General features: G+C 38.7%; 1 protein-coding gene across 1 annotated transcript in view; it reads left to right on the forward strand.

Annotated features, from left to right (window-relative positions):
• Positions 1-6: 6 nt before the first annotated feature.
• Positions 7-14,288, forward strand: part of LOC109958731 (ras/Rap GTPase-activating protein SynGAP-like) — a 39,076-nt gene continuing 24,794 nt past the window's right edge. The window contains 5 exon segments of the mRNA XM_020597612.1: positions 7-172; positions 3,538-3,638; positions 10,426-10,514; positions 10,757-10,878; positions 13,978-14,131. Coding sequence (XP_020453268.1) covers positions 3,542-3,638; positions 10,426-10,514; positions 10,757-10,878; positions 13,978-14,131 — 462 coding nt within the window. The 5' untranslated portion in view covers positions 7-172; positions 3,538-3,541.

A 14,288-nucleotide genomic window follows, 5' to 3' on the forward strand; every position in this document is an offset into this window, starting at 1 on the left:
GAAACTGTTTCTCAGGTTTGCACAAACTGATTTTACCTTTGTCCCAAAAACGAAGTAAACCTGGAACCTCAGTCCCTCCCCAAGTGCCCTGGAAGCCCACCGGATTCAGTCCGCACCCACAGATGTGACTAAGCTGTCAAGATTTCTCCACCAGGAAGTCCTGTGATATTGGGTAAGTGTTGTATACAAGTATGGGCAGAGGAGAGTGACATAGCCACACCAAGATTTTGGCTATCCACCACATGTCACAGTGAAGTGTTTCATACCTGTCCTGGAAATACTGGCCAATGGAGGTACCAAAGCTGGGTGCCCACCTCACAGCCTGAATATTAGCTTAGGGTGTAGGCAGTAGGGTTTAAACCAGCTGCTGGACAGGTGTGCACTGTCTCACTGTATGTGAACCTGTTTAAGGTGATACCTTGCAAGCTGCATGGTTTTTTGATAATGACTCTTAATTTTTTATAAACATATGGTGCATGTCTTAGTAGAATTGTAATTATTTAGGGATACAGTTTACTTTGGAGATGTTCTAAAAAATAAGTAGGTACAAAACCAAGGTGATCCACATTTAGGATTTGCTGGTTGTTACCAGGACCTGTTTGATAAGACACTTTATGGAGGGTTTCAACTTAGGAACTTCTGATTCTGCACCATGTAGGATATGACTCCTTAAAGGATAAGGCCGGGCATGGATTGAAACCGACAATGGATTGAAACACTGACAGACATTAACTATGAGTATAGGGAGTTCATAGTTGGTTTTAGTCTCTGTATGGGAATGTTGAAAATACTGTATATAAAATGACCAACCTTATCTTTTAAGTATCGCATGGTCACTATACATTTTGTGTCACAGAATAAATCGTTTTGCCAGATATTTTTATTTTTAGGAAGGCAACTTTGTGGTACCCAAAGGTCACACGAGTCATGAAACTGCATTTCGGCATTAAGTTTTCCATCTGCTAATTGGCACAAAACTGCTTTCATGAAGCTTTTCTTGTCAAAACATGATAACCAGGTGTAAAAATGTCAAAAGACAGACATAATGGCACAGATGCAGCATGTGATACTTGGTGCCGCACGGTGACTAGAATCTTCTCCTCAGGTGAAATTGGTGCAGGGGCCTGGTTGATTGGCAGTCAACTACTCCACAGCTGGACAGGCTTTCTTGCCGCCTTGTGGTGATTTCCCTGACACCCATAGTTTGCTAATTAGCTATCTCTGGCATCGCACACCTGCACAGACTGCAGGGGGTTTCTGGGAGCTTGGATATACATAATGAGATATTAAGACATGCTTTTTAAATTTCAATGAAGGCACAAAATAAAAGACAGGTCACAATCTTGTATGGTTAATTTAGGTTCTTGACTGACAAACTGGTCCGTTTTACAAAAACGAATTGATTTGAGTGAATTTGAGATTAACATTTGCCAAAAAGTGTCTCATCTCCACTAGACCTTGCACTGAGGTTTGTTGGATTGTCTTGTTTTTTTTTTGCTATAACAGTTTTCCTTCATCTCAGCTGCTAAGAACATAGTAATGATCTGATTGGTGGCTACCGTCTTCACGGTTCATTACCCTGCACAGTTAAACCACTGTGGGATCTTGCAATGGCTTCCCCAGCTTAATGACAAAACATAATGCAGTGGAGAGAAAAGAGCTCCAGTTAATGAAATGTCTGAGGCTGCACACTTGATAGAACATGATAAGTCTGGCTCACGCTGACGCATTACCTCTCGCAGGATTTCCTCATCCTCCTCCATATGAAAAGCCCATCTATGTAAGATACGAATTATCTCATAAAATCGCTCTATAGAATTATTTTGGTATTATTTTAGCTGGAGTACACAAGTGTGAATCATGGATGTTTATTAATTTTTCGTGTGAAGAATCTGGACTCCTTGCCACTTTGCCACCATTGTCAGCCGGTAGCCTGACAGCCAGCACAAAGTTGATTTTACTCCAATACCAAGTTTTTCATCATAATTCAGTTGCTTTTCAGCCTTCTTTGGTGTGATGCATGAAGGGGGATTTCTCTTGCTGCCAAGGACAGAATGACTTTGTCAGTCTGTTTGAGTGTTCTCTTAAAAAAATGGACTCCTGTCAGCAAGCTCCTGTCCTGCAATTTTCTCAAATTGTTGTTTTCTGCCTCAGGCCATGAATTTCTTTCCCATCACTTTTTTTAGGAACCCAATAGAGAAAACACAAGATATTTTTTACCCTTCTGGTAATTTTGCTCCTTCCTGAGCTTATAACAAGGCACTACTTCATAAAACTCATTTTGTTTCTTGCCAGAAGTGCCCCAAAACATTTCTTCATATCCTCCTCCTTTTAATCTGTTCCTAATTAGCCTCTAGAGTTAGTCACCCCAAATATCTCATTAAGTTGGCAGCGTAACTAGATGGCATCTCATACAGCTGTGACAGACTGTTGTCTTTAAAGTAAAAGGATGTCATGGCTGGGACAATTTCTGTTCAAACTGGCACATCCCTTGTTATGAGATGATCAAATGTATTGTTTTGTATGTTTTAGGCTTTAACTTTAGTCCCTGGTATGTGTCAGATGTATTGTATTTTTCATGTTTTACAAATGCTCTTGTTTGTGTGACAGTTAAAAATATGTATTGCCTGGTTTGACTTTTTTTCCCCCACCTTTCTTCCTGAAATCTCATAAAGAGAACATGAAATAGAAAACAGAAATTAACCACTGGTGTGTCACTAGGACTCCTTATCAATTAATCATAGTAACAGCTTGTGGTTAAGGAGCTTCATGGCATTTAACCTACAAGGCTATAAAGGGCAGCGATAAGTTGAATGTTTCCTGTAACAGAGATATATGTGTGTATATATATATATATATATATACTTGGCTGCTTTTCTCTGTGTGTAAGAAGACTGCAAGCCTGCACCATGTTTGTAGTTGTCACTGTGTTCAGATGTACGTACGTATGAGTTTAAAAATAAGGAGACTGTAAAGGCGGACTAGTGATTAGATGAGTCTCCTGCATTCAGCATGTAAAATCCCATGTAGTCTCAATCTGGTTTTATTTAGCCACTTGTTAGCAACCGCCTTTTAAAAAAAAACAACATGTATAAAGGCATTCAAACTCATGACTGGGGTATTTACTGGTGTATTGTATATTGTAGAGCAAAATGTGAAAACATATTGACCTTGTGTTAACCACAGACCTTATTTCATACATCCAACCAAAAATGCCACAGACCTCATTGTGAGGGAACCGGAAGTGCAAAAATGCTAACTCGCTTCCGGGTTTTGGGACTCACTAATACGGCCCACTATTCCCAGTTCCTAAGCAAAAATGGAACAGGAAGTTGTATCCTTGTAACATTTGTACAACATTAACCTAAATTAAACATTTTTGTTTTCATTTTTGGTCATATTGGTCTAATGTTTTCTTTTAGCAGTTATTCTCGTACACAATAACTTTATTTATTTTTTTTTTTGTCATCACTGTGTTGTGATTGCTGGTTTATTGATGTCAAAACTAAACACAAAACTTGTGTCTGTACCATTTAGCTGCATGGACACATCAAAGACGTGGCTGCCTCATCAGGGTCAGTTTGGGTTGGTGGGTCAAGCGGAGGTTTGCTGTGGCGGACCCGGAGTTTTAACCCCAAGTGAGTCAGTTTAGCCCCAAACCGGTGAACTTTTTTCCCCACTGTGACCTGTGCTTACTGTAATCTCCCAGCCTCTCCTCCAGTCTGTCGTGGTCCAATAAGGTTTTTCTCTGTTATATATGTTTTTCTATGTTCCCCTTTAATCTGCTGTTTTGTCTGAGATCCACTGACACTGCTGTCACCGATGGTTAATGAAAGGTTTAATGTACATTTTGGCTTCAACTGTACTGCTCTGCTCTTTTTCCTCTGCCAAGATTTTTCAGACCTCCTCACTTCTATGAAGCTTTACAAAAGTACCCGACTATACTGAGAATTTGGTACCACTCAATCCTCCACTGGAGCATCATTCACCCTCTCAGCCCTGCATTGTCACACTTCCAGAGTTTTATTTTGATATCCTCTAGATTTTGATAGCACCATTTGCCTTTTACATGGACTTTGATAGTCTTTCTCCTCTCTTTACTTCCCCAGATGAAAGCAGCCTTTTCTGCTCCAGGACAGGAAGAGAAATAATTTTCTGTTACTTAGTGCAGCTTTAGAAAATGGTCTGGTGAGATAATTCAATACCTCAGTATAGTTGGTGTTAAGAGCTTCAAATTGCTGCTTGATCTCTAAAATGTCATAATCACCATTTTCAGCTCTTTAATTTGAGTCTGCTCATTTACAAGTACGGCAAAAATACAGCTAAATACATTATTAACAATGAAGGTAGTTTGATGGTGAGCTCAAGCTGCGAACGTGTTCCTATGGTAACTAGGCCACACTCCTCTTGGCTATCTCACAGAGGCAGAGGGACTGGCAAGAGGGAGACAGGAATGCTGGAAAACACATGATGGAGAGCAGCTTCAGATTGCTTATTTAGGTTATACTCATTATGCTTTTGTCTGTTCAGGGCGCATTTAAAATCCTCCTACCTCTGGGTTCTGAAAATGTGTTGCAGCATGTTAGAAGTCACTTTTTTTTTCCATTACTCGAAAAATGTCTGTCAATTGTTAAGTTGATCACAGTTGTTTTTTCCTCCTGGCTCCCTCCACCCACCTCTGCTTTCAAATCCTGCAGCCGTACCTCTTTTGTGCATTTGTTTTATTCGAGTACTGTTTCTAAACATAGCACCAGAGTCAAAAGTGTCGCTGGCACTTTTTTTTTTTTTTTTTTTTTCATAAACCCAACAATTTTTCTCTAAACAGCTTGTACTATGTAGAGTGCACAATAGAACCAGTCTGAATATATCAGCTCCTTGTGGTTTGCAGTCAAAAGGCAGTTTAATTGGTATTAAAGCACCAGACATCACAAGACAACTTTGTTCCGCCAAGCAACAGACTCTCTAACTAACAGCAGTGAATGTCTATATACAGTATATGTGCTTGGCATTTCCAATGTCGTTATGAATTTTGTACATCATTGCTCACGCTTAAACCATGTCAGACCTCATGAAGTGAAGCTGCCAGCTTGTCAAAGAGCCACGTGGCTGATGCAGTGTGGGTTTCCTCCTGTCAGTTATGCAGGCTGATTATTTTGACAGTGCACTATTAATGAATGGCCTTAACCTTCTGCACACATTTACATTGTTTATGTGGTTTTTCAATAGCTGCGATGAATTCACGGTGGCAGATAAACCACCTTTGACCCAGTGAACTTTAGCAGTCGGTGTTTATTTTCTTAAACAAGCACTTTGAGTGTTGTGTTAACTCGAAGAGTCAATGCACCCACATTTGAAAAACATATTTTCTCATGTGTCCCTTGTGGTATCTGTGTAGAATTTCTTTTGTGCCAGATGGTTGTGATGCTCTCCTCTGAAACTAATGTCACCACTCGAGCTTTCACTGAAACACCTTTCTGCCAATGTATGAGTCTTTGGACCTAGTTTCTAGTTACTTTTTAGCGCCACTAGTAAAATTCCTTTCATCTTTCACCATGTATTAAATTTAGTTTAACATTTTTTCCATTCACAGTTCTATGATGTGCAGATTTTGCAGTAGGGCAATTTGGTTTTAGTTAGGCTACCTTGACATACTGACTTAAATTAGCATTGGAGCTGTTTGAAAAATGGCAAATTCCCTGCTGTAGTTTGTTGTTACCACGAACAATATTTACAGTTTTGAATATGGCAATTACACAGACTTCCATATGACATGAGTATGACATGAGTGTGACATCTGGCCCAGTAGACCTGTCTGTGAGTCACCAAAAGCTCCTTGTTGTCAGGTGCTCCTGACCAGATACAGTATAATGCGACCTTGTGAGTGTGTCTATTACTGGAAACACTGTCACTCAAAGACCATCACCATTGTGGACAGTCACAATAAAAGTTCAGGTCCATTCAGATTTTTATTTTATTTTTTTGTAAAAGCTCAGCTCCCCGCCTCAGTGCATGTGACATAAAACAAACTGAAATATGGCAGATGTCAAAGAGCACAGCACCTCATTTAGTAGCATAAACAATGCAGATATTCATAATGACTGCAAAAGCAACCTATGATAAATGATTGTATTAAATAAGCTTAATGGATATTCTGCATTATATTTATGTTCAGCTGCTGAGGTTGGTTAACCCAAAATTTTGGGAAAATTCAGTATACTATATAAACATTTTTCATTAGAGAGGACGCACTCAAACTAAAATAAACGTTCCAAGCAAGTGAAAAAGTGTGGGGCTGTTAACTGTTTTGTAATGTGTGAAAACTTTTTCACGTTTAATCTTGAGCCTTTGTTTTTGATAAAGTGCATCTGCAACCAACAAACAGGCACTGCTTAGGATGATTTGTAGATAAGGATGCACCGCTCCAACTTTTCTTTCTGATGCTCACCCTGATTCCTCAGCTTAGGGTAGTGATAGAGAGAATGAAGCTTTCTGAATCACTGTGAACCAAATGTGCTGGAAAGTGTTCACTGTTGTGAAGAACTTGACACAGTAAAATTTGCAACATCAGTTCTATAAATCCTTGATATTGCATTTGTATGGGCGAAGTAAATCTGAAACCAATGAAAGAGACAAACAAGTGATCTTAATATTTTTAAATTATATTTTGTGTATTGGTTGTAAGCAGACTATCACTGTTGAATACAATGGCAGATTTTTTTTCTTGTCATTTTTGCTTGCTAAAGTAACATAGTAAACATACTATACATTATACCTGCTCAACATCATCACATTAGCATTGTCATTGTGAGTCAGGGTTTGAACATCTCTGACTCTTCTTTGCATCCATTACAGAGCTATTTGTGGCACTTTTCATGTGTACAACACAACACTGTGCGATGCTGTGAATGTGTTCCTGGAGAGAGTGTCTGAAAATGTGCACAATTCTCTCTCTTTATTGTGTATATACCGTTATCTGTATCCCCAGGTTCTTTATGACAGTCGGCTCTTCACTCCGTCGAGTGTAGCCATTTGACTGATGGATAAATAGGTTTATTGTCAAAGTTGATAAATCGATTCAGCAGATTGGACCAATTCATCCCTCACAGTTTTGCTAATGATTGATGAATGTGTACCATGGGCTGCATGGAAAGTCTAATTAAGTATATGTTTTGGTAGACGAATAGCTGCTCTGAGATTTAATTATTATTAGCGACCATATTGTATAGTTTGTATTTTGGTAGGGCTGCTTATATCGTGATCACTTGGTTTGAGAGATGGCACATTGTATCCTTCTACTGCATTTATTTTTAATCTATAACAAAAAAAAAAAAATCCAACCTGTGAAAAAGGTTGATTTTATACAGTTTATTAAAAAATAAAGTTTCCAAATATGTATTAATAGAGAGAGATATGCTAAAGGTTGAGTATGTTTCTCCAACACCCACATGCAGTCTTCCTCTTTCTGTCTTTCTCTCCTTCAGTATCACAGTTAGCTAGAGGCTGTTGCCACCCACACACACTGTCCTGACAGCAATTTACATTCCGAATAGCCCATGCGAACACGTCTGTGTGGTTTAGTATGTCACATTTACTTAGAACACCACAAGTTGCGGATGATGATGTTTTAAGTGGCAGTGCTGTTAAAATCTCAATATGGGAGATATTCCACCGCAGGATCATTGAGCCAGTTCGATAAAGCCCTACCTCAGAGAAGTGTCAGAATTCACCCCACATGAGACACAAAAGAACCTGGAGCATTTCTCCTGTTGGCAACTGATCAGCCTGATCAGTTCACTCATGTGTGTTAGCAGAAACAGTGTTCTGCAGCATGTTACTGAGTGTTTTCCATCATCTTTATTGCGCCGTTGTGTGCCAATATCTTCTACAGTTCAAGTAGAAGACCTTGGAGTTGTTTCCGTGGATACCAAACAATTAGCTGTGATTCAGAATAGAACCTGGAGAGTAGCCTATTTACAGGCTTTGAGAGCGAGGAAATCATAGGATGACAGTGTCTTGATTCTCTTTTGTGTGTGTGTGTGTGTGTGTGGGGGGAAGTTACACATTACCTTTGGGTAATGTGTAATTTAATAAAACAATGCCCCAACAGATCAATCACAGATAAAAATAGAAGAGCAGAGTGAATGTCAACATGAAACATGATCTCTTTTCTTAGCTTTAAAAAGAAAGCCTATAGATGAATCGGTGACATTTTATGCAACACTTCAAAGAATCAGACAATTTTGGTAGCTTAAAAATGCATCAAATCCTAACAGTATCTGAGTATAAAAACAGCATGGCTTTATTGTACAACCAGGGCTGAAAAATCATCCTCAAGTAAGGGTCACACTCTACCTTTAGACACGCTTTATCTGCCTTTGTATTGCTGACATTATAGCAGGCGATGCGCCAGTCACACCAATGTAATTTTCCTTTGGCATGAATGCTGCAGTATCAGTTGCCAATAGCATTTTTTCACATTAAATAAAGGAATATAATTAATTTAAAGGTTATTATAACTCATCTTACAACAACTTGTACAGGCACATCGGTCTCAACACTTGCCACCATTTTTCTTTCTCCATTTTCTTCTTGTAGTACAATACCAGACCTATCTGAATCATTGAACATGTAGGCGGTGATTTACAGGTCTGGAAGTAGGCTAGGAAATAGGACAGCATTTCAAGTGAAGGGAAAACAGGAGAAAATTTACATTGTGCTGCAAAACTGTCCCATAAAAATATCCTCTCCTGCTCCTGGGCATTGGCCTGATCTTTCTTAGTCAACGCATAGTCATGTAGTGGAAGAATCATACTTGAGCACCTAAATATAACTGCTCAAACTCTGATAGATCTATCACCATGTTCCACTGTTTGCACAAGCCTAAAGTCAGACAAAGAGCAGAAAGTTCAAGATGACTCAATATATTTCATCCTTTGATAATACAGGTGTCTAATGTAGTTCTCACGTAAGGGTTTTTTCATTTTCCACTGGCCTTGGATTCAAAGTGTTTACTTTTTATTTATATATTTATTTATTGGAAGCTGTAGCTGTCTGTCCTTGTTGGTGAGCTTTGCTTACTGTACACCTACTATTCTGCGTTCTTGATGTGATTAGTGTGTGTTCTGTCATGATTTGTGATGCCGTTTCCCTTTCTATATGTGGCTAAAACAGCTGCAAGGTATTAATACAAGCTATACAATATAATGTAGTAAAATGTCTCTTGAAAATATAAGTAATATAAGTTATGGCACTGTAAAAGTTGGAACATATTGTCAAGAGATATTACTTCAATAACAGTATAATAATTCAAGTTATTGTACTGTAAATCAACATTATCCATTAACTTGTTATGTACTTTATGAAAAACTACTGTGCTAATGTTTTAATGGTTATGAGCTTTTTCAAAAGACTTTTTGTTATTACATCATCATATTGATTAATGGTTGTCACAGACATCTCTGTACTTGTGTTCATGTTGTTTGAATACCTGTTAAGAGCGTCAGTGCAAAGGTGACACACACACACACACACACACACACACTGTTGTCATTCCAACATAAAATGACTCAGCTGTGTGACTGTCTGTCTGTGCAACGTGCAGTTTCTCCTTGTAGCCCTTTCCTTTGTTACTTAGACTTTTTTCAGCATTCAAAAAAATTTTCATTTGTTTTGGCACCAAATCTTGAACCTTAAAATACAGAAAAAAACGTTACCCCTTTCTTACTTATTATTCCGTATCTCTCAAATGGCTGCCACATTTTTTTATAGCTGAGGCCTGTTTTGACATAAGCTGCTGTAATTATTTAATACAATGTGTAAATGATGTCAGATTTTGTTGGCACAAATGATACGGCAAAATTTTATGTATTGGCAGCCCTAAAACAAAATGATACATTTAAATGACCTTAACAGCCATATGTCTAACCCTCTTGCAGTTTTGCACAGTTCATACTTGTACAATATTGTAGTATTCTGATGATTCATCTGTAATTTAACCCTGTAAAGCCCAACACATCAAAAACTAGCCAGAACAGTCACATTTTTTGGACATGAGATGTTTATTAAACCTTTTAACAAAACCCAAAAGAAAATTCAAGATTCAAAATCCAAGATTCAAGATTTTTATTTGCCATTTATGCATAGACACAGTCCAGGCATATAGGAATAAATGTGCCATATTTTTATTTTGTTTGTATCACATTTGATACATGGGGCATTTTTGGCGATTTCTATCTGCTCAGAAACTGCTGTATCAAATATGATACAAATGGCTTTATAGAGTTAAGAAAAATATTGAGCCAGATAGTTTTATCTGCATTACAAGTTGAATGGTTTATATTCTTTTTTTTTTTTTTTGTCTGTTTTTCACATTTATTTCTGACATTTTTTCTCATAGATTTTATTTTTGGCACTGTTTTACTATAGACCAATCTCGCAGGGCAAGTTTTGCCTCTGCAAGGCAGTCAAGCATGGAAACCCCTCCAAATGCCACCCCACAGCCCTTCAGACAACCGGTGAGTACAGTAAAACGTGTTACATTTCACACAAAAACACGTACAGTTTGACTTTTTGGGCCCAGTGTGCTATTGTACTAATTCTTGGCAATGTGATGCTTTAATGAGCGTTTACACTTTCCTCAGAAACAAAGCTGTAATTTTTATTTATTTTTTTATTTTTTTATTTTAAGATAAGCCTTCTAGTAAATTGTACATTACAGTATTTTTTGTTTTTCTCTTTTCCCTTGTGGAATCCTCAGAGTTTTCTCAATCGAAGGTTGAAGGGTTCCATCAAGAGGGCCAAAAGTCAACCCAAACTGGATCGGACCAGCAGCTTCAAACAAATGATTTTGCCCCGGTTTCGTAGTGCTGACCAAGAGCGGTAGGTAACGTATTACGTGAGACGTATAATTCAAGGTAATACCATTTGTCCAGCTTCTAGTTGCATATTCTAAATTAGTGTCACAGGGTTGGAGCCTCTCCCAGCATGTTTTGGGACAAAAGTCAGGGAGACACTTCAGGCATACTGCCAGTTTATGACCAGATCAACAAATATATTTTTACCTGTGTGGCATTTAGTTCACTGGAGAGGCCATGGTTGCAAATAATCATGTGTTTCCTTGTGAACACAACATCTTTAAAAAAAAAAAAAGCATTGTTTTTGCATGACTACCAAATAATAATTTATCATCTTATAGCTACCCAGAAGTGTTTTGTCATGGACAGTAGATTAACATTAGTGTTTTTTTTTTTTGATGTGGTAATCATCTTTAATCAGTAGGCATTGTCATTGAATGTGGGGGAAATATTATGAAAGGCAAATTTTAGGCAGTTGTTAATTAAATATCTGTACAATAGAAAAACAGAACAATTGAAGGAGAGTGTTTTATATGCACAAGGCTAATGGGAAATGGCACTTACTGTAAAAAACTAAACAAACAAACAAAAAAAGCGACATCTGTATACTCCAAGCCACAGAGTTACAGTTTATTTAATTTATAAGTGCTCCTGCTTCTGTGGATACATTATTAAATAGAATTTTCAGACAGTTTGTCCAGATGAAAATCTGACTAGGATCGCAATGCTGTCTTTTTGAATAAGTTTGTAGCTTGGAGTGTTTTCATCAGCACACAAAAATAAAAACTGTCATGAGTCTAATTTTGGTAAAAGATTTCTAGAAGTCTATTGGCCATTCTAGTGGAATTGCGTACATTTAATTACATCAGTATCATTTTATCTTCTATCTAACATTAGGATGCAGTTGCTTGCCGCTTTAGAGGCTTTCACGACAGCTTTTTTTTTTTTTTTTTTAATTCTGACGCAAGGTCACATCCTGGGGGAACCTCACTTGCCTTGTGTTCAAATTTTTATGCATTCCTCACACAATCCAGTCACAGTGCACACATGGGAAATGTAGAGAGGCAGAAAGTTAAAATGTAATGCTGACAGTACACCTTCTTTCTGTAACAGGAGATGTATAACATTTTTAGGGCAAGTGTGATTGTCCCACAACGTGGAATGTGTCATGTAGCTAAAAATGTAATAAATAAAAATTCTTCCAAAATGCTGGGGTAAGCGCCAAAGCAGGAACCCAAAATATGATATATTAACCTGAGGGATTCTGTGGAGGCAATAATGGAGGAGGTGCGGGAAGCATAATGGTGTCAGGGTTAAAGTGGCGTCCTGACTCAGTCAGTATGCTCTCCCCTCTCACCACAGCCGTTCACTGGCTCCCACCACTGCCTCAGACAGCTGCCTTCACAGCCTGCTTCGAGCTCTGCCCACACATGCTTAATTCACTCAGTGCTGCTAAGTTGACTTTGCTATAAACCCTTCGTGTCCAAATTCACACTTTAGCTTTCCAGCACAGCTGCTCTACCTCTACTGCCAACTCAGTTTACCAAAGCATTTTTCATACACCGTAGTCAGCGATGACGCTGTAATCTAGACGATCCACTGATCCACTGCACCTCTGACCACCATTAAATCTGGCCTGAAATTAGTGCTCCTCATTTGCTGCGTTATTATCAGATGGTTTTTCAAAGCTGCTGCTTTTTACAGTTTCTTCCCTGTTTTTCTTTGCCCTCATTCTCTCTCATGTTCAAAGCTAATGTTTATAATGATGCTGATTTCTAACTCCAGCTTTCCAGCGTAGATAACCCCCCCATTTTCAGTTCACTGTTTTTCACAAGTGGTTTCAGAAAATGTTGAAGGAACAGTTATACACACTGGGAAACATACTTGTTTGCTTTCTCACAGAGTTACAGTATTGGGGGCAGCTGTGGCTCAGGAGGTAGAGCGGGTCGTTTCCTAACCGGAGGATTAGCGGTTCGATTCCCGGCTTGTCCAGTCAACATGTCGAGGTGTCCTTGAGCAAGACACTGAACCCCCAGTTGCTCCCGGTGATGTCACCGGTGTGTGAATGCGTGAGTGCTTGGGAGTGTGAATGGGTGAATGGCCGAATAATGTGAAAGCGCTTTGAGTGTGCTGTAAAAGCATAGAAAGGCGCTATACAAGTATAAGACCATTTACCATTTAAATGAGAAGATTATTATCACTCACGTCTTTATGGTGTGAAGCCAGCAGCCGTTAGCTTAGCACACTGAGAGAGACAGGTTGGCTTGATTCAAATGCAAATACCTGTCTGCTAATGCTTCAAAAGTTTAAAAAACATCCAGCACATAAAACTACAACATACAAATAACATGCTTTTATAGTTTTTATAGTGAGATATATACAGTATAGTTTCACATTCAATCTCTATTTGCTGTACTTTAAGCTAATGTACAGCTGAACCTAAACTCACTGACTGAGACTGTAGCACACATGCTGCAAGTTGCACCGATAATAAATGTAATTTGGTTTGCCTCCTTTCCCAAGAATTTGTCAGCAAAAATGTGCTACTTTTTGTTTTCAGTTGGCCGACCCATGCTTCACCTGAGAGAGACGGCCTTGGTTTACCTTTTAGCTTTCATTTCCACCACCTCTTCTCTTATTTCTTGCTAGAGCAGCCCTCCTCAGAAGGTTACTTTATGATCAGGACACAGTCCTCCTCCTCCTCTTTTTATAACACTACCCTACTAACACTGCGCTACAATATTCCTCCAGACTATAAGTGCTGAACTGCTTCTCTTGGTTCATGTTTTCCCACCCATATACACAGTAAGCCATACCAACATTATATTTACATTTTGCATTTCCAAACAAGACCACAATTTGAGGCACCGTGGGCCATCTCCTAACACACAGTGTGAGTCACATAAGCCGAGTCAACAGACCAAACTGCAGGCACCAGAACTGAAAGTCTGGTGGTCTTAACTTTTCCATAAACTCATTATGGAAGGATCAGATCTCAGAAATCATACTCAGATTGTAGGAGTGACTCTCAAGAGCTGCAGCAGCTCATTTTGTATTGTATGAAAGCACAGATATATTTATATCTGGATTATAAAAGTAAATAAATCTCTCCTTCTTTCACCAGGACACGCTTGATGCAAAGCTTCAAAGAATCCCACTCCCATGAGTCTTTACTTTCTCCCAGCAGTGCTGCGGAGGCTTTGGACCTAGTTTTGGATGAAGAGGCTATAATCAAACCTGTTCACTCTAGCATTTTAGGACAAGAGTACTGCTTTGAGGTATGTTCAGATGTTAAGTTTAACCGTTTCATTCTTCCTGGTTTCACCTGCCTAATACAGGATTTTTGAAATATCACTATATTCATATACACCTATTCAGTATAATCTGTTGAAGTGTCAAAGACAGCGATTCAGGTGCTGCTACAAGGACACTCCA

The sequence above is a fragment of the Monopterus albus genome, unplaced genomic scaffold (genome assembly GCF_001952655.1).
Source record: "Monopterus albus unplaced genomic scaffold, M_albus_1.0 scaffold34.1, whole genome shotgun sequence".
NCBI classification, from domain to species: Eukaryota; Metazoa; Chordata; class Actinopteri; order Synbranchiformes; family Synbranchidae; genus Monopterus; species Monopterus albus.